Below are 25,695 nucleotides of genomic sequence, written 5' to 3'. Positions count from 1 at the left end.
ACCCCAGTACTTAGGAGGCAGAGGCAGGTGGATATCTGTTAGTTCAAGGCCAGCATGGTCTACAAAACGATTCTAGGACAGCCAGGGCTGTTACACAGAGAAACCTTGCCCCTGCCCACCAAGAAAATAAAATAAAATAAAATAAAATAAAATAAAATAAAATAAAATAAAAATCAGACTAGTTTATAGAAAAACAACAACATACCCAAATCAACTCAATAAGGAAAGGAAAGCAAAGCTGATAGACTATATGAGATTCTGTAACTCAACCTAAAAAGGAAAACTGCCCCGCCCAAATTCCAGCCTTTTCATTGCTTCTCAAGTGGACCTCTCTCCTCCAGCCTCCTTTACAAATGAGTATCTCTGCTTGGCAGGGTGTGGCACACGTTTAATCCAACATGGAAGGGGGCAGAGTTTTGTGCCCAGCCTGATCTACGTAGCAATGTAGCATGTTCCAGGCCAGATGGGGCTATGTACTGAGACCCTGCCTCAAAAACAGAAAACACCCAGTAAACTGACTGGCTTCTCTCTCAATAACTAATACAAGGATTTTTGCCTTTTGTTTTTGACTATGCAGGCCTGACATCAATGACAACACCTTTAAGAAGCATCCTGTTGAATGAACTGGCTTCTGTCTCCCTCTGGACTTTTTGCTTCTTTTGTGACACGTCCTCTTCAGTCTGATTACCTGGGTTCTTTCCTATATCTTTATGCTTTGAGGATGATCATGATCCCCCTACGTTCCATCTTTAGCCAACGTTTGATCTGAAGCTAATCTGAGTAATGTCATGTTCATCTCTTGCTCCAACAGATATCCACCACTGATACTAAGATAGCCATATGGTAGTTATTTCTTGCATCAACTAGCTGTCACAAACATGACTTCACCATGTTAAAATGTTGTAACATTTTTTATTTCACTTTTACCTCACTATCCAGCTGGCAAGTGTTGTATTTTTTACCACACTAGACAGTCATAGTCTGTCAGACAAATTTATCCTTTACCTTAATTACAATAATGTAAGCCTAACTGATCTACTAACCTTTGTTTTTCTCTTTTTCCAGTAAAGCTCCATAATACCACACATATCAAAACACATACTAATACCAAAGTAACCATTTAAATACTCTGGTCAAGATAGTGGAACAAGGTAGTATGGAAATCCCTTCTAAATAAAAAATATTTAGGGGTGGTAAAAACCAACGTTTAAAGTAATTTCAAAAGAACTAACAACATAAATGACAGACAAAGGTCAAGCTGTATCTGCAAACTACATAATGGGAAGTGATGACTGAAGGAAGAGGCCGTAAGTTCTTAGAATCAGAAATAGGAAGCCGCATTTGGGAATTAAAATGTAGCAGAGGATTGAAATCGGTCTTGCCACTTGGAATATGAGCACACATAATGCCTCTCTGGAAGAAAACAAAACGACTTACATTTTGTGACCACTGTCTGCAGCGGCTTGCCAGGGTCACAGGAAAGAACATAGCCAACTCCAAACCCAAGGGCAAGGACAGGCCACACCGGAGTCAGGCAGGAGTCTGGAAGTCTTGGCAGGGTAGGAGGCATGAACCACTAATGCAGCACCTGGTTTCAAACTCAGACTAGGGAAGAGGAGGTGCTAGCTGTAGGAAGGGAGTGTAAGTGTGGTGAGCAAGCCAAAACAACAGAGGCAAACTTTGAGCTTGCAAATTATGGTTTCAAGCCTCATAAAATAGCAGAGAATAAAACTCTTGTCTCAGAAAAATAAAAAAGAAAAAACACCGTGTTAATGACTCTGGAATTAAGTGCTGTAACATGGAATTTACACCAATAAATAGCATCAATTACATCAAAAAGTAAGTAAGCAAGCACAGACAGCTATGAATAAAGTTTAGAAAAAACTGAAAATAAATTCCAAGTTCTGAGAAAATACATTGTTTGAGGAACAAAAATTAGGTAGTAAGACATTGTTTGAAGAACAAAAATCAGGTAATAAGACATTTGCTCAGACTGGAGTAGAGCTAAATATAGAAGACAGATGTCAAAAAGGACAGCCTGAAGAGCTTCAACAATTACACCAGAAAATACCTAACAAAAGCTGTCAAAGCAGGGGATGGGGTGGCACCACCACCCATAATAAAGATTTGTCCCAGGACCAAACACATTAAATAAGAGGCCCTTGTCACAAAGGGAAGAGATATATATATATATATAGATGTTCTGTATCCAAGGTTTGTAGTGGTCAACACATCTGTCACTCCAGTCCAATGAAAGGAAACATGGGAGCAAATTTTACACTCAAAGATCAGAAATGGGGGGGGGGGACCACAAAGTCAAGTGAGAGGTGATAGCCAGCAGTCGTCGGGAGGAAAAAATTAAGATTGCTTTTGACCAAAGATGAGAAAACACTCAAAGAGATTCTGCTATTGGGAAAGTTGAGTATACAAGGCAGGGAGTGGTGTGGTGACAGCTGGTCAATCAGAGGCACAAGAGAATGACACAAAACAAGAACAGAAGAGAGATCTGACTGTGACGACTTAAACACTCTGTAGCACCCGAACCAGGACATTGTTAACCCATGTATTATACATCCTTCCATTCTTCCATGAAAGATAACTGTGTAAAGTTAAGCAAGGTTTCTCTCAGCTATGGTAGATCATCAGGAATCTTTATATACATCTGTCTCCCAAACCAAGGGAAAACAAAACAAAACAAAAAACAAAAATAAAAAAAAATTAAAACAAAAAAATTAGTAAACAAAGATCTGATAATGTCTCAAAACAAGGCATTGCAGGACCAATTGACATGAATCCCAGGCACACAGCCAATCACAGCTAATGGAGGTCTAGGGAAATGTGGCCCCTAAAGACTTTATAAAAATAAACATCTGCTTCAGTTCACCTGAAAACAGGTCTTTGATAAGCTTCCATGTGATACCAACACTATTAGTCTATAGATCATATCAGGATGTCTGACATATCCAGAGGATGAGTACACACAGACTACGAAGGCCCAGGACAACCCGGGCAATCTCAATTTACCCTGACCATCCCAACACACCCACCATAAGCAGCACAACACAAGAGAGCTAGCAGGCTTAAAGTCATCAGACAAATAGCAACAGATGAAAAGTCTCTTGCCTAAATAAACTACACTGTGACAATATCACAAATCAAGTACAATTAACTTTGTGCTTGAAATTAGAAAAAAGAAAAAAAGGAAGACAAGAAAAGAGAAGGAAGATGACAGGTGGGGGAGAAGGAGATAGATGGATGGATGGATGGATGGATGGATGGGGAGGTGGATAGATGGACAGACAGATGACAGATAGATAGACAGGTAAGGATCACTTAAGGGGAACCTAACAGTCAACAGCAGCCACAAACAACATTCTCAATTAAATTTCTCACATACAGCAAAAAGACAAAGAGAATCAGAAGCTTGGAACAAAAAGAAAACAGGAGAGAGAACCAGAGATTTGGAGTAACAAGAACTTCTAAGCAAAATAAAACTTGTTTCATATTAAATAAAACTTGTTTAAGAAGCAAATACTTTAAAAACAAAAACATATCTTTAGAAAGCTTCAAGCTTTTGTATTCACAGAAACAACTAGAAGTTATAAAACAGCATTTACATAAAATACTCTTGGAAACTCAACTTGCCCTTCCAAGTAAAATAATCAGTGGAAGAGTTTGACGGCAGAGTGAGCTCCACTAGAACACACAGAAAGAGGCAAACACTGAGAAAAAGAAGAGGAAGTCATGAGAGAGAGCGGGAGGGCAAGAAAGACAGACTGGGAGACACCAAGAGAAACTGATAATGGACAGAAATATAAACCCCATAGCTAAGGGAAAAAATGTGTCCTTAGATTGAAAGCATTCACATTTAGTCCTTGGAACAATAATAAAACATAAATGACCTTTATAAAACTTAGAAATGGGAGAAGAGGTGGGAGAATAGGGAAAAAGATGTGGTAAGAAGGGGGAAAAAACCTGAGGATATGAATGCATATAGCAACCATTTTTTTCTTTTTCTTTTTATTGATAATATTCATATTACGTGTCAATTGTTATCCCATCCCTTGTATCCTCCCTTTCCTCCCTCCCTCCCACTTTGACCCTATCCCCTTCCCCTATGACTGTGATTGAGGGGGACCTCTTCCCACTGTTTATGATCCTAGCCTATCAAGTCTCTTCTTGGTAGCCTGCTATCCTTCCTCTGAGTGCCACTGGGCCTCCTCATCAAGGGGACGTGGTCAAATATGGGGCATTTTTTCTACTTACTTATTAAAATAAATACAATAAAAAACCAAAAACCCTTTGATAGGAGATAGCCACATGGGTGATGTTTTCCCATAAGCCATGGGTTACTACACTAAAATTGCAGTGGCAGGTATGGGACATCTACCAATGCCCTTGCCTGAGAAATCATAGGCCTTAGACGTAACCAACTACTACTAAAGTTTTGCTAAAAGCTCATGTTGTCAAACTGCCTTCTGATGCTGTTTACACTCCTGGACTGTGCTGCATCTAGACTTCATCAGAGAAGCTTATTACAGGGAATAATTAATACAGAAATACATAAAAATGGCCAGAATAAGTGATGGTGGGGTGCTTGGCCCTAAATGAAACAACTGTATAACGCCTCTTCAAGGCTCAAGGGGCAGAAAGAATGTCAGAGCCAGAGGACTCAGAGATGAACAACAAAAAAGATGAGCATCTTTTGGATGTGACACAGCTTTTGTACTCAGAACCTCACTGTAGCTCTGGAGGTCCCTCAGCATTTTACCATGGATGAACTGGTGAGGAACTAGTGGCTACAACTACATCTAATATTATAGAGGGAAGGAATGTCATTTGTTTCCTATACGTAGCCTGATGAGCTGCCTTTGCTCTCATCCACATTTGGCAAGAAACGTAAATTACACATAGTGGGTCACACATCAAAATAAGGCATGAGAGCAAGAAGGATTTGTTGGAAGAAGAGTCTCAGTGTGCCGGGCGGGGTGATGAGAAGGGGAATGACAGGTAAAAAACAGCTGAAATCATTATATAAATTTATGGCATTTTAAACAATAAGATTTATAATGCAATAAATGTGTATATGGTAAAAAACAAGCAAGTTAAAAAAAACAAAAAGAAGTCAACAGAATTTTCAATTTTTCATTATTATAATAATGAAAATTATGAATATAATCTTTACAAACAAAGATGAATACAGGTCTTAGTGTAAGACCAGCACACTTGAAAGTGATGGCAGAAGAACTCTGAGTACCAGGCAAGCTGGGATACATATACCTTTGTTTCAAAGTAAAGAAACAAATAAAAGATAAAGGAAAGATACTGAGACTTTTCAGATCGAAAGAAGCATGCGTCATGTGTAAGGAAGAGCTGAAGCGTACTAACTGTTCCATCTATGACAACGGACATCTAGATCACTGTCTTCAATGTTCTAATGACACATCCCTGTCTGTGTCACAGCATTCTAGAGGCCGAGTATGGGCTACATAGAAAGCAATGAACAAATCAAGAATGAATAAATGAAAAAAAAAAAAAAAAAGACCAGAAAAGACAAGCTGACAGACTTTCAGAATTTTTAGGAAAGGTAAGAGTTTATTTGAGGTAGAACACATAAAATAAAAGGGGGGGAAAAACCCCTGAATTTTGAGCAACTGTTGGGAATATGAAAAAGGAAACTATTCAAGCAGTATAGTAGGAATATTCACATTAGTGTGGTGTAAGAGAGAGCACACTGGCTCCTTAAAGGGGAAATGCAATCCTAGCACTAGAGTGGGCTCTGTATTGATTTCTTATAGCTATAATTATATTCCATCTAAGCTTAGAATAAACTAGGCCTTTATAATTAACGTTTAGAAGGAAGATGGAGACAAATAAGCATATAAACACACAATAAAACCCCACATGGCTGGGAACTGAGCCCAGTGGCAGAAGGCTTGCCACTGATGTGAGGTGCTGGGTTAGACCCTAAGCATTGAAAAAGAAAACTACAAGTGAAATATGTCAAAGCCAAGGCTGCCAGCCGAAGCCTACAATTCCAGCCCCTAAACAGACAGGGTAGGAGGACTGTAAATTCAAGGCTACAGAGTTCAAACCTACCCTGGGCAACCTAGCAAGACATGACTGAAAAATAAAAAGATGTGCGGGGGGTAAGGGGGGGGAGGGAGGAAAGGACGTGGAATATAGCTCAGTGTAATAGTGACTGTGTTGCATGTACCAGGCTCTAGGTTCAATGCCCAGAACAATGTATGTGTACATGTATGTATATGTGTATGTGTGTGTGCGTATGTATGTGTATATGCACACACATACATACACCCCTACAGACACAGCTGATGAAGGAAGAACAAGGTCAGTGAGGTAGCCTCATCCAGCAGCAGAGAGGCAAATGGCCCTATCTAGAGCTGAACTACCAACAGAAGGCAACCTGAGTATGTATTGAGGCTGAGAAAGAAAAAGAAAAGATAATGTAAAGAGAAGATTCTAAATTAAAAATTAATATCCATAAAAAGAGTAAATAAAAGGAAAATGAGGGCTGGGAAGGTTGGCTTTGCATTTTGTGGTTTGCCCTACCTATAGATTTGATGTTAAAAACATCCTTACCACTTCATTGGTGAGTGAGGACCACGGAAGGCCATCTCATTGCCTACCTGAGATTCTTCACAGTGATGCTGCACAGACTGCATGTTGCCCATCACAGTGGTTCCCAGAACTGACATGAGAGCCATCCTGTGATCTGCTACTCTACTTTTCTGCCAAATAATTGCCTAGGGACAAGAAAACAGGTATGTTTTAGTATAATTAAGATTTAGTAAATGAAAAAGCTTAGTGTTTACTTATTTAGCATTTATTCTCAGTTTTCCTTGTGGCTCAGAAGAGACTCATGAGCTACGGTCTAAAAGAACAAACCCTGCTTCTACATCTTAAATTGAACATGGAGAAATATATAACCTGTTCAGCCTCTCAGTTTTGTCTTTACTATTTAATAAAATACTGTCTCTAACCTACAGAATACATACATCAAAGTGTATTTACAATTAAAATGTGTCACTTAGTAAGATTTCTCCCCACCCTTCCAGGACTGATAGCTATGCTATAGGATTACTATAAATAGCCAAACAGCTGTGCAAAATTTGAAAACAAAATTGTAATTTAAAGTGACTTACCTCTCATAAACTGAGAACTTATAATTAACTGAACCTTACATAAATAAATGCTGCTAGTGAGTAATTCTATTTTACTACTGTATATTTTAAGTAGATACAGTCAGAGACACAGTCAAGAGACGAGACCAAAGGTGGCTGTGTGCAATTATAATAGGAAACACTCAAGAAACTGACAGTTTAGAAAACATCCATCCATCCAACTAGTATTCGCCCAGTCCCTTGTGCATAAAGAGCCTATGGAAAACATTGTCAGCATCCTGGGGACTAGGGGCAGGAAGGGGAGGGAACAGGAGTGGCCACAGGGGCATGAGGAGCATCAACAGCGAGTTTATACACACAACATTCTGCAGTAAACAGTTCTTCCTCTGCAGCAAAAAGATGTATTCAACAGTGAGGAGAGTGGCCACAGTTCTAGAAGCACAGCAGGTCGAACTGTAGTAACTTGGGTAGTGGTGAAACAACACGTTCAGGTACCTCCTTCAGGAGCTCGGACTGTGATAGGCAATATTGGAGGCAACATTTGGCCAGGAGGAAGTACACTAGTATGTTAGTGTGCAGGCCTGAGGCATGTAAAGTTCATCTTGTGTGTTTGTGTGTGTATGTGTGTGCGAATGCATTTTAAAAGATATTACTACTTGAATAGTAGAAATGTAGTTGTTTACATATTTAAGAATTGTAGAATAGGTTTAAAACAAGGTTTGACTGATACATAAGACAGAGCTGCCAGATGGTGCCCAGCAGAGGTAGTCTTTCATTGTCTATGTTGTCTAGAAAAACAGAGCCAGTAAAATATAAAGAAGTTCTTAAACTTCTATTAAATGTGGCTGCTTCAAACAACATAAATAAAATTTGCTTCTCAATCCAATATAGACTTTGACAACTCAATAAACTTGCACACTCTGTGGGAAATTTTATGGTTGTTTTTGAAAACTGTAAAAATGGAGAAGTCTATTACAGGGTAGGGGTACACAAAGAAAAGAATGGAAAGAGAAAGGGAAACAGAAGAGGAGAGAACAAAATTGCACAGAGCAATTCAGTCAGGAGTCCTGGCGAAGGCCAGGCGCCCACGCAGTCAGGAGCTCATCCTCCTGGCATCTCGCATGGTACAAACAGAAGGGAAGGGATGAGCTCTTCTAGGATCTCAACGAACAACCACAGTGTGAGATCAATGACTCGGGCATGTAAGGGAGGACCCAGTGGGCGCATTCCCAGAGTCCTATTTACACCATCAGACAGTTACAGTTGCAGAGTAATTCACTGCTTGCCGGGTACCTCTGATCCATAAACTACCATATATTTTCACAATCATTTCAAGTAGATGAGTAAGCCAAAGCTCAAGGAAATCAATTTTGTCAAAGAAACAGACAGTAAGTCACAGAACCAATTTTTTACTCCCTCGTCCCCTTTTTTCCTTTTTGTCTCTAAACCTATTTTTCATATTCCGATTTTTTTTTCTAGTCAAAGAAAGTAGTAACTTAGGAAGCAATTCTAGAGTTAAGGAATCCCTCAAACAGTAAACTGTTTGACTGAGAAAAGCATTTTGACAATTATCATTTGTGGCCACGGGATCTGCTATGGAATTTCCAATTACTGTTTAAATAAATTTATACATATATAAAAAGCAGAGAAAACACATTGCTGAGAGCTGGGACAGTCTATGCAAGCGCATGAAGGTCTAGAGTAGGCAGGAGTGAAGCCAGGTGCACAAGAGCAAAGGTATGACCAGCCTAGCACAGCATGCACAAGGCAGTTTCTTATGTTTAATACCCGATCAATCTTAATTAAGAACAAACATGATCAGATGTGGACATTTTGCAAGACTGATTTAGTGAGAGCTGAAGTTAGAACCAACATGACTTAAAGATAAACAAAACAAACCTCCATTACTGTATTTACCCAATGCAGAGACTCCCAGCTTTGACAGTGGGCATGAGAAGTGAATACAGTTCATTCACAAAATGTCCCTTACTTCTCTGGGAACTGCGGCTTCTGCCATGCCAGCTGTGGTCTGGTTGCTTTCCATTCTCGAAAAGACAGTAGAACACAAGCCCAGGAAAACAGCATTTATTCATTTACTTATTGATTTGAAAGGCAATTCCCTTGCAAGCTGAGACATTAAAATTGACACACAGCAGAACCAACATGCCAGCAGGAGAAAAAGGACAGCGAGGCAAGCTAAAGAAGATGAAAGAGGCATTCTTTGAGGAGGTGTCTTCACGTGCTGAAGAAAAGACTTGTGGAGGCTTCTCAGGCTCTGGCTTGAGAAGCTGAGGTGTCAGGCGCACCATTCAGCCACACAGCACCCCACTAGAACAAGTTCGTCAGCTAAAGGTAAATGATGTACTGTGCTTGGTCCCTGATACCTAGAGCAGCACAAGATGCCACACAAGGCACTAAAGCACTGTGGGTCTCAAGCCCTTTGAAGTTGAATCACTCTTTCACCTAAGACCACTGGAAAACAAACATTTACATTACAATTCATAATAGAAACAAAACTGCAGCTATGGCGTAGCAATAAAAATAATTTTATGGTTGGTGGGGTCACCACAGCATGAGGAGCTGTATATTAAAGGGCAGCAGCATTGCGAAGGTTGAGAAGCACTCACTGCTCTCGGGAATTATCTATCGAAGTTTTCTAAAGAAAAGCCCCTTGATAAAGATACAATTAGCTTTGTTCTCAGCGCTGCTTATCCTACTGTATGCCTGCTGATTACAGACTTGGCTACTTTTCTTGAAATGTGTAGCAACTTTTGTTTTCATCAAGTAGAACAGTTTACTGTGATATAATTCACTACATAGCATGCTTACAGATCTGTAGCACTTACACAGTTTTAGGAAACTGAATCACTCCAAACAGGAATGTCATATTCATTAACAATGACTTCCTATCCATCTCTCCATAATCACTACTGTCTTCATCACATTGCCTATGTAATGAGTGTCATGGTATAAGACAGTATGTAGAGTTTACGAAGACCTTGCACAACATTCTGAAATCTTATAAGTGGTGCACAACCCCATCCTTTTCCAGACAACACATGTCTGATGTATTCTTTCATAAACATATGGTTATTGGGGGTTGTCTTCAGTTTGAACCATTATGATCGATGCTGCTATACACAGTGATGCTTTTGTGTGGATGTGTTTTTATCGCTCTTGTGTAAGTACCTAGGGCATAAGCAGTGGGACATATGGTACCTTTGTTCTGAGGGCTGATGTATTAGGGTTTCTATTGCTGTAGGGAGTCCAGGATCACAGCAACTCTTAAAAAAAGAAAACATCTGGTTGGAGCTGGCTAATAGGTTCAGAGGTTTAATCTATTATCTTTATGGCAGGAACCACGGTGGCACATGCAGACATGGTGCTGGAGAAGGAATGTTTTACGTCTAGACTGACAGGCAGCAGGAAGAGAGAGTGACACTGAAACCCAACGCCAATCTGCAGCGACACACTTCCTTTAACAAGGCCACACCTCCTAATAGTGCCACTCCATGTGAGCCTATGGGGGCTTTTCTCATCAGACCAACACAGCTGACTAGCATATAATCTTTTTGTGCATTAAGCCTCTAAAACAACAAAGAAATGCTGGCTGCTGCTATGATAGCCACTGTTTTTATACTAGCCGCATTGGTGACTGAAGAGACAATATTCTAAATAACAAAACATAGGTAAAAGATTCTGGGTAATCTGCAGCTGTATGAGAATGAAATGTCCCACAACGAACCGATGCACAATGAAACCTTACTCACAGACCCTGCACCCCCCCCCCCCTTGTGCTGCATCAGTTCTCTGGTCCTGGCATGAGGAACTGACTTCCTTTTAGTCTCCTCTCCTCTCCTCACTCTCCGTCTACCTTCCTTCTGTCTGCTGGAGACCAAACTGAAGGGCGCTGAGATGTACCAGGCAACTCCTGAGTTATGTCCCTCCTACCTTATGTTTAAAACTGTGAAGAACACACACCAGTCAGCTGTATTTGGATTGTACTATGAAGCTTGTGAGCCCCACATTGTTGACGTTGGCTTATATGAGAGTGCTGCCTCCTGAATAAATCTCAGCTGCTGATAAACTCTGAGGTTCCTGTCTCACTGTGGAGTTTCCTGAAGTGATCATAAAAAATTATTTAGGAAACTAGTTCTTGAAAATCTGGGGAACACAAGAATAATAAATGTGATTTTCCTTATTGTGATGTGAACACTGCTAGCAGCTTGGGAGTAATGAATCACGGGCTTTACTATTTACACAGAATGACTATGCACTGCCATGTCCCAGCAAGGGAGTTAATTTAGGGTCACTGCCTAAATTTACTATCATTTGGCCTAGCAACGAATAATATAAGCATCTGTCGACAAGCAAAGCCTCCGGTCTTGCCCAGGCAATATGTGTTTTCAATACAGAATCCACTATTAAAGAAGAAACTGAAAATTTAACCTATTTTCAATAAAAACCTTAGTTCTAGATCACCTATACTACTCTTGTACAGAGACAATTCTTTTACTTCCTCAAGTTTTCTGTATATCTTGCCATTAGGCTGAAAGCTTAACATATGCTAAAAATACACACAGCCCTCCATATGTTCCCTATCTAGGTCACGCAGAGCCGGGCATCCGGGTGTGCCAAGTCAGGATCTGACTCTGGGCAGTCTGATGACAGTGCAAAAGCACCCATCAAGAATATATTATTACATGCGCTCTGTCTGCAGGCTGGTTTAAGTTAGTCAAATATATCTTGTCCCCATCCCAACTTCACTGACATACACTGAAGAAAACTAAATTACAGAAGGATTTAAAGAGTAAGCCTCAATTGTGAAGGTGATGGGTACACATAAAAAATACCCCTGACCATAGGCAACCCTTTCTTAAAAAAATAAAAGTAGGTACCATCTGTACAAAATGAAATTGCTGTACTTAAGAAATTTAATTTTTCATTGTGTGTGTGTAGGGAGAAATGTGCATGTCAGTTCAAGTGATTACTGAGGCCACAGGCATTGGATTCCCTGGAGCTAGAGTGACAAGGATTTTTTGAGCTGCCCAACGTGGGTGCTAAGAACTGAACTCAGGTCCTCTGAGAGAGCAGCAGATGCTCTTAACCACTGACATGCTCCTCTATCCCTAGCTGTTGTATCTGAAACACAGACGTTAAGAATTTAAAAGTGTATGTGTCCAATGCCACAGTAGTAAAGCCTTTTCTAAGATGAAAAGGAGGATGTGGGAAGTTTTGATAGGGCTATAGTTCACATCATTTAATATTGTCCTTAATATTAAAACTATTAAAGTTTTGATTTTATTTTCCCTACCAGATAAAAGACAAAAACAATAATTAGAAATCTGTCTCAATGTATAAAAGACATGTCCTTTCATAGACAATATGGGAGGGAGATTCTGACTTAAAAATTCTGTTTAAAGTAAAGTGAATTTTTTTGAGACAAGTGTCTCCTGTCTTCATGGAGCTCAACTGGCTCCAACTCAGTGCATAGCCAAGGCTGACCACAAGCCTCTGATCTTGATGCCTACAAGCATATAAAACCATATCCAGTTTTTATGGCATCAGGGCTAGGGAACAACCTCAAGATAGGCATTCTCCCAGCTGAGCTACATCCCAGCTCTAAATTTGATTCATATATTTACTCATTGTATTAACTAAGAAAAAGCAAATTTTCTTATATTTACTGGCTCAAGGTTTCACTTCAATTAAGTCATTGCTAAACTATTTAACAAGAAGCAAATTAAACATGTTAAAGAACACACAGAGAAGAGAAAAAGAAACCAATATACTTTTAGATTTTGGAGGTGAGTTTTTATAAGAGCTCTCATGTTACATTAATTTCTATAGCAGTTTTTGTTTCCAAGACCAATAAGGTAGAGACAGTTGACCTTGATGCTCTAGTGTCAGCACTCCATAGCAACCCACCAAGAGGGACACAAAGCTGCAGGATTATAAGCCTGCATGTAGAGGAATGTTAATTTAGAACAAGGCAGTTCTGTCAAGAGATCACATCTAAAGACCTTCTCTGTCTATGTGATCCAACTAGCAATAGATCATGTCCAGTGATCTTATAGATCTGTGTGATCTGGCAGGAATACAAACATGCCCTTAATATAGGAGACAGAAGCAAACAGATCTGAGTTCAAGGCCAGCCTGGTATAGAGCAAGTATCAGGTAAAGAAAAGCTTAGGTCCAGGCATGGTTGTACATGCCTTTAATCCCAAATGAAGGTAAAGTTAGTTTGCAGAAGGAAGCACCCATGTTTGAAAGTGATGTCTAATTGAGTGGCAGAAAAAGTGATGAAATCAGAGTATATTTGACAAAATAGGATATGCCCAACTCTCATGAGAAAAAAGGGAAGCTACTTAAGAGGCAGTTTTACAGAGAGGGGAGGCAGGTTTACTAGGACAATAATAGCAATATGGGTTGCAGAGAGAGAGAACTCAGGTGAAGATAGAACAAGCCAGAAAAAGAGAAGCCAGAAGATTAGAGCAGATTGCTGAATTAGAGTTAGTTTGAGGCCAAGCAGAGTAATTCTGGGCCAAGAGAGAAGCCAGATTAAGTAAGTCAGCTGGGAGAAAAGTGAGCCAGAACAGCTGAGTTGAACCCGCCAGCCCAGAGCTCAGAAAAACAGTAAGGGTTCAGAAAGCTCAGCAAAGGCGACCTTATTAAGCAGTAAGTCTCAGAAGCTGAAAACATTCTAGGCCTAGGATAGGAGAAGGAGGCAATAAGCCTCCCAAACAGCTGAGAAAGGAGAATAAAAGTTACCTTTACAACTGTGCACATAGCAGAGGCAAATATTTATAATTGGTCTCACAAAGTTGACTGCTAAGCCTTAAAGTCAGTAATTGTATGTTGCCACCACCAAGCAGGACACACTGAAGTCATTTTCTGCTCTGTCTCAATGTTATCTGTACTGCTCAAAGCTTTTCAAGAAGAATCTGTCATGCCAGTCTTCCTGATCAGCTATTTAATCTTGAGACGCTGAGGCAAATGCTACTTAACTCCTGTCTCTAGCTCCACATAAAGTATTACTTTAAATCATACTTTTATTGGTTTGTAATCCTATGTGATTTTCCCTGTACTTTTTAAAATTTTTTATTAATTTATTCATATTACATCTCAATTGTTAGCCCATCCCTTGTATCCACTCTCCCGCTTCCCCCCTACTCTCCTCCCCTATGTCTGTGACTAAGGGGGACCTCCTCCCCCTGTATATGCTCACAGGGTATCAAGTCTCTTCTTGGTGACCTGCTATCCTTCCTCTGAGTACCACCAGGCCTCCCCATCAAGGGGACGTGGTCAGAAATGGGGCACCCGAGTTTGTATGAAAGTCACCTCCACTCAACGGTGGAGAATGTCCTGTCCATTGGCTAGGTCTGGGTAGAGGTTCGAAGTTTACTGCCTATATTTTCCTTGGCTGGTGCCATAATTTGAGCAGGAAGGACGCCAGGACCCAGATCTGCCCATCATAACGTTCTTCTTGCAGGCTTCCTGGACCCTCTGGGTCCTTCTATTTCCCCATTCTCCCATGCTTCTCTCACCTAAAGTCCCAATAGGATGTCCTCCCCTCTGACCCACTTTCCTGGTAAGTAAAGTCTTTCATGGGACATGCCCCTTGGGCTAGTGTCTCGATATAAGTACTGGAAGTTCTGGCCAGAGCAATAAGACATCAAAAGGAGATCAAGGGGATCCAAATGGGAAAGGAAGAAGTGAAATTATCCCTATTTGCAGATGATATGATAGTGCATATAAGTGACCCCCAAAATTCCACCAGAGAACTCCTACAGCTGATAAACACCTTCAGCAAATTGGCTGGATACAAAATTAACTCAAAAAGGTCAGTAACTTTCCTATATACAAATGACAACAGGCAGAGGAAGAAATTAGGAAAGCTACTCCCCTCACAATAGCCACAAGCAACATAAAATATCTAGAAATAACTCTAACCAAGCAAGTAAAGGACTTATTTGAAAAAAAACTTTAAATCTCTGAAGAAAGAGATTGAAGATGACATCAGAAAATGGATGGATCTACCTTGTTCATGGATCAGGAGATTAACATAGTAAAAATGGTCATCTTACCAAAAGCAATCTACAGATTCAATGCAATCCCTATCAAAAACCTACAAAATATTTTGAAGATATTGAAAGATCAATTCTCAACTTCATATGGAGAAACAAAAAGCCCAGAATAGCAAAAACAATGCTATAAAATAAAAGATCCTCTGGAGGAATCTCCATACCCCATCTCAAGCTGTACTATACAGCAACAGTAATTAAAACAGCATGGTACTGGCACAGCATTAGGCTGGAGGATCAATAGAATCGAATTGAAGACCCAGAGATGAATCCACACACATTTGGTCACTTGATTTTTGACAAAGAAGCCAAATCTATCCAATGGAAAAATGATAGCATAATCAACAAATGGTGCTGGTCTAACTGGATGTCTACATGTAGAAAAATGCAACTAGACCCCTATTTGTCACCATGCATAAAACTCAAGTCCAAGTGGATTAAAGACCTCAACCAGAGGTCTAAAGACCTAAAACCAGAGACATTAAATAGGTTAGAGGAAAAAGTAGGGAAGAGCCTGGAACACATTGGAACAGGAGACAACTTCCTGAACAGAACACCAACAGCCCAGGCCTTAACGTCAACAATTAATAAATGGGACCTCATGAGGCTGAGAAGCTTCTGCAAGGCAGGAGACACTGTCAAGAGAACAAAGTGACAGCCTACAGACTGGGAAAAGATCTTCACCAACCCTACATCTGACAAAGGTCTAATATCCAAAATATATAAAGAACTCAAGAAATTAAACATCACCAAACCAAATAACATAATTGAGAAATGGGGCTCAGAATTAAAAAGACAATTCTCAGCAGAGGAATATCAAATGGCCAAGAAACACTTAAAGAAATGCTCAGCCTCTTTAGTCATCAGAGAAATGCAAATCAAAACGACACTGAGATTCCATCTTACACCCATCACAATGGAGAAGATCAAAAACTCAAGTGACACCACATGTTGGTCAGGATGTGGAGAGAGAAACACTCCTTCATTGCTGGTGGGAATGCAAACTAGTACAACCACTTTGGAAATCTATCTGGTGCTTTCTCAGAAAAATGGGAATAGGGCTTCCTCAAGACCTAGCTATCCCACTCCTTGGAATGGGATATTCCAGAAAATGCTCTACCACACAACAGGGACATATGCTCAACCATGTTCATAGCTGCCTTATTCATAATAGCCAGAACATGGAATCGGCCTAAGTATCCCTTGGTAGAAGAATGAATAAAGAAACTGTGGTATATTTACACTATGAAATACTATTCAGCTACTAAAAACAAGGAATTCCCGAAATTTGTGGACAAATGGATTGAACTAGAAATTATCATAATAAGTGAGTTCACCCAGAAGCAAAAAGAGACAAATGGTATATTCCCTGTACTTTTTGTTCTTACTGAACCATTTTTTTCTTCTCTGCAACCAGTCTTCTCCATAACTCTGAAGATGAAGCCTGTGATGAAACAGGCAAGCTAACATCCCAACAGTGTGGCTCTTCACTGTTTTTGTATGGTTTTTAATCAGTGGTAAGGTTTGAGATTAATAAATATAGTTACCCTACAGTTGATTCCCATCAATCTGCCTACTTAACAAAAACTTTCTACTTGTGTGCTAAAAATTTCACTTTAAAAGTATTATTTCTGGGATTATATAAAATTAAAAGGCTTTCTTTGAGAATTAAATTAAACCTGTATCTACTATCTTGCACAAAAAACAACTCTACATGGATCAAAGACATCAATGTGAAACCTGAAACACTGAATACGGTAGAAAAAAATATAAGCAATAGTCTACATGATACAGAATTGGAATGAACTATCTGAATATGACCGCATTTACTTAGGAATTGAGGCTGAGAGCCCAAAAAAGCAAGAGCTTCTTCACAGGTAAAGAAACAATCAAAGCTTCTTCACAGGTAAAGAAACAATCAATTGAGTGCATGTGAAGCTCGCAGGGGAGAGTCTTTGCCAGTTGTACAAAAGAGCAATATCCAAAAGAACTAAAACAAATAGTCAAACACATAATTCACCATTCAAAAAAATAGATGTGGGATCTGAACAGAGTTCTCAAAAGAAGAAATAGAAATGAGTAAGAAAACATCTCAAAAATGCTCATTGTCCCTAACAATTAAGGAACTGCAAATCAAAATAACACTGAGATTTCATCTTACCCAAATCAGAATGGCAAAGATCAACAAAAGACCTGACAACAAATGCTAGAGAGGATATAAAGAAAAGGGAACCCTTTTATTCACTGTTACTGGGACTGCAAACTGGTCCAGCCACTCTGGGAACAGTTTGGAAACCTTCAGAAAGCTAAATATACACCTACCAGGTGACCCAACTACAGTACTCCTTGGCATATTTCCGAAGTCCTCAACATCCTATTCCCCATGGGACACTTGCACAGCCATGTTCATTACTGCTCTATTCATAATAGACAGGAAATGTAAACAATCCAAATGCCTTTCAACTGATGAATGTATAACAAAATGTGGTACCTAAACACTATGGAATAAAATAATCTATAAAGAAAAATAAAATCAGGAAATGTACAGGTAAATGGACAGAAAAAAAATCATATTGACTGAGATAGCCCAGACCCAGAAAGACAAATATCTTATGTTATTTCTTATCTGCAGTTCCTAGCTCCAAATCTTAAGATGTTAATATACAGCCAAGAGTAACTGCAGAAACTAGGAGAGCAAATGAGGCCATGGCAGGGGTGTTAGTAGGGGGTAATGAGAAACATGGTGGGGGTCTTAATTAGGAGGCAGAGAGAATGATAAATAGATGGAAGAGGGTGAAACATCACTAGGGATATATGAAAAAGACACACAGTATCATAATTTTACCTATCTACCTAAAATTACACGTAACACAAATCTCTCCCCCCCCACAGGCGGGGGTGGGTGGGTGGGTAAAAGAGAGAGAGAGAGAGAGAGAGAGAGAGAGAGAGAGAGAGACAGACAGACAGACAGACAGACAGACAGACAGAGAGACAGACAGAGAGACAGACAACAGACAAAGACAGAGAGAGGTGGGGGGGGGGAGAAGGAGAGAGAAACCCTATTGGTTACGGTTGTCCAAGATTACTCCCAAGGTTAAGTCCCCACTTCAGATGATGCCATGTACCTGGGACACAGAACCCTACGGATCCCAGCTCAGTCTGACCTGAAAGCCTCCTCACTGAGAACTGCTTTCATGGTAGAAGACTATGTAAGTACCCAACGCAGGGAAGTAACCAATAGTCCTACTTGGCTTTGCTATACTTATAAACAAAACCAACAACCAGCAAGGCATATCTGTAAGGGTACAATAGTTGTATGCACAACTTGGCAGTAACCAACAGCTCTCTGGAGGTTAGCAAGCTCTTATGGGCTGAATCAAGACTATTCGATTCTATAAGCAATGTTTTATGGTTTATGGCTGTTTTCGTGTAACATCAGAAGAGCTCTGCAGAGGTCCGAAAAATCTATGGCCTTTAAGATCTAAAATATTATTATTACTGTTTTTTCAAACAAAGAGTTTATTGGCCTCTCTGATTGACATTATGATAGGACAAGACTGCAGAGGCTCCTCTATCTTGTATTCTTGCTAGGTCTAACTAGAATTTGATCTCCTTGATAGAAAATCCTGTGGAAAATTACCGAACTCTATTTTAGGAACTGAAGGTCAAGATGCCCTAGCTAACTTATCTGAATTTCTTGTGCAGAATCCCCTCCAGCTAAACAGCTTATCTTATCTTCTGTTAAATTGCTTGCTAGTGCAAAATCTCCCCTGCAGCTGCTTAGTGAGAAATCTGGATGTGGTTTGACTTAAAACAAAACAAAACAAAACCCTTACCCTAAACACTTGGAGTTATACTTGGGTCTCAAACACCTGAGGGTGTGGTCCCTGATGGCTGGGATACTTACAGTTGGCTATAAACTGCCTGAGTGGTCATCTCTGGTGGGCTTCCCAAAATATATTGAAGCCCTCACCAAGAAAGACTCTGAGGAGCTGCAAAGAATGTGCCGGCTAGAAAGGAGTCCTAGAGGGTGTAAATCCCGAGGCCTTTCAGGGTCCTAGGGAGAATCCTCTGAGCACTCAGGTCTACCTGGTGCTGCCACCCCCCAAAAAGGTAAAAGAGGGAGAAACAAGGAGATCACATTAGAACATTGTACAAGAATCTAGGTAAAAGGTGATGATGGCAGGATCACACATGGTCCAGGCATGGTGAAAGCAGTCACATTTCATGCATCTTTCGAACAGACTTCTGGATTTTACTATTGAAATCCGAAGGCTTTTTGTTCACTAACTGGAAAAAGAGAGTTCTTACTTCTCATGGAGAAAGCGGCAGAAAAGCCATCTGGAAGGAGAGGTGGGAGGTGGGAGGCACTGGCGTGGTGACTGGATTGACCCAGGAGCTGCTCATGGCAGCTATAGGAGGAATGTATAACCGTGGGAGTTGTCAATGTGTAATACGTACTAATGCCGTAAGAACTGTAACAGGGAGATGAGTATCTGTAGAAAAGCAAGTTCAAGAACTAAATACTAGGCTGGTAAATATTTAAAAGTTTCGGGGTGGGAGAGGCCTGGGAGACAAGGAACAGATAAATGGTCTGAGCTGTCCTGGAGCACACGGCTTATACCCAACCCTGAAGAAGTGGAAGCAGGGATAGAAAGTTTGAGTCCCAGTCTGGGTTTCAAGGTAAGACCCTATACCTGCAAGAGTATTCTGGAAGCAGCAATGAGACATAATGGCTTGAAGACTACATGAAATAAATCAGGCGCCACTAGGAAGGGCGTGGGGGGCAGGGATGAAGAGTCCTCCAGGAGAGTTGTATTCCAGTTACAGCAAATGGTGACCAAAGACAGGCTAAGGGCATAGAAATTTTACTTACTGTTGCCTGTGAAAGAAGGCATTTCAGAAGGGAGAGTGTGAAAGAACTACAAAAGGCAACAGTTGGTATACAAAGCAGGATCCAGGGCAGTCAGGGGTGACTGTGTCCTGTGCTATCTGACACCCAGGCATGGAGAGAAACACGATGAACTTGGTCTTGGTGGCTCCAAAGTTGTGACTCTTTCAAGGCTGGCTTCGGCGGGAAGGCTGCAGCAGAGTACCTGGGTTCTACAGTTCTGGAAGTGTCATCTGCCACCTGCACATTGAGGCATGGTGGGTCCTGAGCTCACTACTGATTATCTGCTGGTGAAGATGAGAGACCCAGTCCCATACCCCATGGCTCTGGACTTGTATCTGACCTCCCCACTGAAGGGCTCTGGAAAGCGACTCTCAACAGACACTAGATAAAGTCTGCTATTCACAGGGATTTTTTTTTTTCAAAGACTGAGCCTCTTTACCATCTGATAAGTAGTACAGAAATGAGTTCCTATTGCAAATAAGGGTTACAATTTATTCTCATTAATTCTTCTAGGCTTCAATCAAATCAGAGTGCGACTCTACAGTACTTCCTAACAGCTGAGCTGCGTTACCTATTCAGAACAGGAAGAACTTCCACACAGGGGAAAATTCTATCCCCGTATACCAACATACAACATATCTCGGAGTAGCAGCTCCAACTCAGCCAAAGCACTCGCTAGATGCTCACCTGCTGTGGCCTAGCTCCAAGCCTGACTCTAAAGTATATCTGTATATCCCACATGAAGTCACCTCCCCCGCCCTTGCAGCTTCCACAGAACGTAAAGATAACATCAGCTAATCACTCAAACTCTCATTACCCTCCTCAGCTATGTAAGTGCCCCTCACCCATGGATTCTGAGTTGTAATCTGGCACATACTGCTTTACAGCTCTGGCTGAGATGGGGGAGGAAGGAGGTGACAGCTGCAGCAAAACTTCCCTATAGCCCAGTGGACGCAAAGGTGGGATATTTGGAGAGGGAATGATAGGCTAACAGTATATAGGACAAAATGGACAAGGATTGCAAAATGAGCATTGCAGATACGCATTATAAGGCTTTTATCACGTGGCACACAGGTGAGAACAGAAGGGAAGCTACTGTACTTTAAGTCTCATCACTCTCCTCTGTAACAGTAAAAACTGTGTATCATTCAAATCATTCAGCTGATGCAGTATGTGTGCGTTTCAAATAAAAACAAATTCAGGGCTGGGAATGTAGTTCAGTAGTAGAAACACACACACACACACACACACACACACACACACACACACACACACACTCAGACACACACAGACAAAATGAGGCCCTGGGTTCTATCTCCAGAAATGTAAAATTAACTGAAAACTCAGCTCAAAACAAAACTGAAAAATACAAGAATATTTTTTAAAAAAGCATTCACTAGGTAGGCTGCCCCCAACCCCCACTCTCTTAGTTCCTTCAGGCAAATGAACCCTCCCTGACCCACCAAGCCACAGGCCACTAGAACTCCTGCTCCACAAGGGACCATGCCAGCTATCAAAAGTCACGCCCCAATTTGGTGGAGACCCCTTATTCAGCCACAAGCCAAAAAAGCCATAAGACAAAGAGAAAACCGAAGGCAAGGAACAAAACACCCATGCAATAAAGAAACTCAGAAATAGGCAACTAAACCTATAATCCCAGACACAAACCCAGTTGCCTAAAAACACAATCAACAACAGCAAGGGCACTGTGTCACCACCAAAGCCCAGGTATCCTACTACACCAAACCCCGAATATTCCAACACAGCTGAAGCACAGGAAAAGGTCCTTAAAATCTTTATGAGGACGACAAAGATCCTTAAAGAAGTGAACAAATCCCTTAAAGAAATTGAGGAAACGATAAACCAAAAAATTGGAGGAAATGAATAAATCCCTTAAAGTAAGCCAAGAAAGTCAAGAAAAAACAAACACACAGTTGAATTAAATAAATAAAAATGTTTAAGACTTGAAAATGTAAATAGAAGCAATAAAAAAACCCCATAAACTCAGGAAATTCTGAAAATGAAAAATTGAGGTGAGCAAAAAGGAACTATAAATACAAGCATCATCAAAGAGTAGAGGAGATGGAAGAGAGAATCTCAGACATTAATGATACAGTAGAATACATAAATATATCCATCAAAGAAAAGTTAAATAAAAAATATTCCTAAGATAAAACATCCAGGAAATTTGGGACACCATAAAAAGAGCAAACCTAAATAATAATAATAATAACAATAATAATAATAATAACAACAACAACAACAACGAAGAAGAAAAAGAAAAAGGAGGAGAAAAAAAAAGAAAAAGGAGGAGGAGGAGGAAGAAGAGGAGGAGAAGAAAAGGAGGAGAAAGAGGAGAAAGAGGAAGAATCATCCTAAATATAAGGTCCATAAAATATTTTCAACAAAAATCATAGAAGAAAATTTTCCTAAATTTTCTTTAAAAAAAAAAAATCTAAAGAAGGAGATGCCTATAAAGATACAAGAAGCATACAAAACACCAAACAGATTGGACCAGAAAAGAAAGTTCCCTCACTTTACAATAATCAAAGCACTAAACACACAGAATAAAGAAAGAATATTAAAAGCTGCAAGCAAAAAGAGCAAGTAACATATAAAGGTAGACCTAATAAGATTACATCCTAATTTTCAAACGAGATTCTAAAAGCCAGAAGCACCTGTGCAGATGTCCTGCAGACTCTGAGAGACCGCAGATGCAAGCTCAGACTCCTACACCCAGCAAAACTTTCAATCACTATAGATGGAGGAAACAAAGTATTCCATGACAAATCCAGCCCTACAGAGGAAACTAGAAAGAAAACTCCCACCCAAATAACTGCACCCATGAAAATGCAGGAAATAAATAATCTCACAGTAGCAAAATCTAAAGAAGGGGAGCGTGTGCATGCACACAGCACACAACACACATCCCATCCCTGATCCCAAGCTCTTCTCCAGCACTATAGCAATAAGAACTGCATGGTACTGACATAAGAACAGGCATGCTGATCAGTGTCCGAAGACTCACACATAATTCTGCACACTTATGGACACCTGACTTTTTTTTTTTTTAATAAAGAAGCCAGAAATACACACTGGAAAAAAAAAAACCCAAAACTTCTTCAACAAATGGTGTTGGTCTATCTAGACATCTGCATGTAGAAGAATGCAAAGAGATCCATATTTATCACCCTGCACAAAGCACAAGTCTAAGTGGATCAAAGACTCCAACACAAAACCAGATACACTGACCCTGACAGAAGAGAATGTAGGGCATAGCCCTGAGTGCATTGGCATAGCAAACAACTTTCTGAACAGAACACCATTAGCACAGGCACTAAAATCAACAATTAATATAAGTGACTTCATGAAATTGAAAAGTTGTTGGTGTTCTGTTCAGGAAGTTGTCTCTTGTGCAATGTGTTCCAGGCTCTTCCCCACTTTTTCTTCTAACCAGTTTAGTGTCTCTGGTTTTATGTTGAGGTCTTTGATCCACTTGGACTTGAGTTTTGTGCATGGTAACAAATATGGGTCTAATTGCATTTCTCTACATGTAGACATCCAGTTAGACCAGCACTATTTGTTGAAGATGCTATCCTTTTTTCATTGAATAGATTTGGCTTCTCTGTCAAAAATCAAGTGACAATATGCATGTGGATTCATTTCTGGGTCTTCGATTCGATTCCACTGATCAACCATCCTATTGCTGTGCCAGTACCATGCTGTTTTAAATACTGTTGCTTTATAGTACAGCTATGGAGATTCCTCTGAAGGATCTTTTATTGTACAGGATTGTCTTAGCTATTCTGGGTGGTTTGTTTTTCCATATGAAGTTGAGAATTGAACTTTCAATGTCTTTAAAAAATTGTGTAGGTATTTTGATAGGGATTGCATTGAATCTGTAAATTGCTTTTGGTAAGATGGTCATTTTTACTATGTTAATTCTCCTGATCCATGAGCAAGGAAGATCATTTCATCTTATGTCATCTTCAATCTCTTTCTTCAGAGTTTACAATACGTTCAGTTAACTTCGAATCGCTACCCAGATTTAGCCAATAGACAGGACATTCTCCACAGTTGAGTGGGGAGTAGGGACTGACTTTCACACGAACTCTGGTGCACCATATTTGACCATGTCCCCTGGCTTGGGAGGCCTGGTGGCACTAAAGGGAAGGATAGCAGGTCACCAAGAAGAGACTAGATACCCTTTGAGCATATACAGGGGGAGGAGGTCCCCCTCAGTCACAGTCATAAGGGAGGGGAGTAAGGAGAAAATGGGAAGGAGGGAGGAATGGGAGGATACAAGGGATGGGATAACAATTGAGATGTAATATGAATAAATTAATAAAATATATTTTTTAAAAAGAAAAGAAATTGAAAAGCTTCTCCAATGCAAAAAACATCATCAATTAAGGCAAAATGGCAGCCTACAGAATGTGAAAAGATTTTTTTCCCCTGACTATATCTGACACAAGGCTTATTTCCAAAATATGTAAAGAACTCAAGAAACTAGACATCAACAAATCAAGCAATCCAATTAGAAAACAGGGGACAAAGCTGGGCATATCGGTGCACACCTTTAATCCCAGAACTCGGGAGGCAGAGGCAGGTGGATCTCTGTGAGTTCAAGGCTGGCCTGGTCTACAAAGTGAGTCCAGGACAGCCAAGGCTACACAGAAACCCTGTCTAGAAAAACGCTAAAAACCAAACCAAACAAAAACAGAGGCCAGATCTAAATAGATAATTATCAATAGCAGAATCTCAAATGGTTGAGAAACACTTAAAGAACTACTCAATTTCCTTAGCCACTGGGGAAATGCAAACAAAATGATTCTGAGATTCCATCTTATACCTGTCAGAATGGGTAAGACCAAAAACTCAAGTGACAGCACATGCTGGTGAGCATGTGGAACAAGGGGAACACGCCTCGTTGCTGGTGGGAGTGCAAACTTATACAGAGCCACCATGGCAATTCATATGGAGGTGTCTAAGAAAATTGGGAAACGATCTACCTCAAGACCTAGCTATACCACTTGGGCATATACCAAAGACCCTCCACCCTACCACAAGGACACTTGCTCAACTATGTTCATAGTTGCCTTATTCATAGCAGCTAGAAACTGGAAACAGGCTGGATGTCTTTCAACCTAAGAATGGATAAAGAAAATGTGATGTATTTACATGGTAATAACTTTTAGAGAAAATAACATGAAATTTGCAGTTAAATGGCTGGAAGTAGAAAACAACTGGCCCGAGTGAGGCAACAGAGACCCAGAAAGACATGCATGGCATGTGCTGACTTATAAATGGACATTGCCTATTTAAGGAGAATCATGCTACAATGTACAGACCCAGAGAGGCTAAGTAACAAGGAGGAATTGGAGGGGAAGGGGGCGCGGGAAGGGGAGAATGGCAACACACAGATGTCCCTTGGAAGGGGAAATAGAATAGACTTTGTGGGTGTACCGGGGGCAGGCGGCATGGGAACAGGAGCAATCAGGTAGGGGGAAAAGAGATGGAGGGAGAGGAAAACTGGAACAAGTGGGCATTTAGGACACAATGTGGAAGACTT

General features: G+C 40.4%; 1 protein-coding gene across 3 annotated transcripts in view; it reads right to left on the bottom strand.

Annotated features, from left to right (window-relative positions):
• The window catches only part of PMS1 (PMS1 homolog 1, mismatch repair system component), a 94,694-nt gene that overhangs the window by 23,831 nt on the left and 45,168 nt on the right, over nucleotides 1–25,695 (bottom strand). For 2 of the 3 annotated variants that reach the window (XM_084780752.1, XM_084780753.1), the window contains exon 6: nucleotides 6,651–6,767. The exons of the other annotated variant lie outside the window; for it this stretch is intronic. In XM_084780752.1, coding sequence (XP_084636878.1) covers nucleotides 6,651–6,767 — 117 coding nt within the window. The remainder of the gene's footprint in view (nucleotides 1–6,650; nucleotides 6,768–25,695) is intronic. 3 annotated transcript variants of the gene reach the window in all.

The sequence above is a fragment of the Acomys minous genome (assembly GCF_964271855.1).
Source record: "Acomys minous genome assembly, chromosome: 4".
Taxonomy (NCBI): Eukaryota; Metazoa; Chordata; class Mammalia; order Rodentia; family Muridae; genus Acomys; species Acomys minous.
This window is presented reverse-complemented; position numbering and strand designations above follow the sequence as displayed.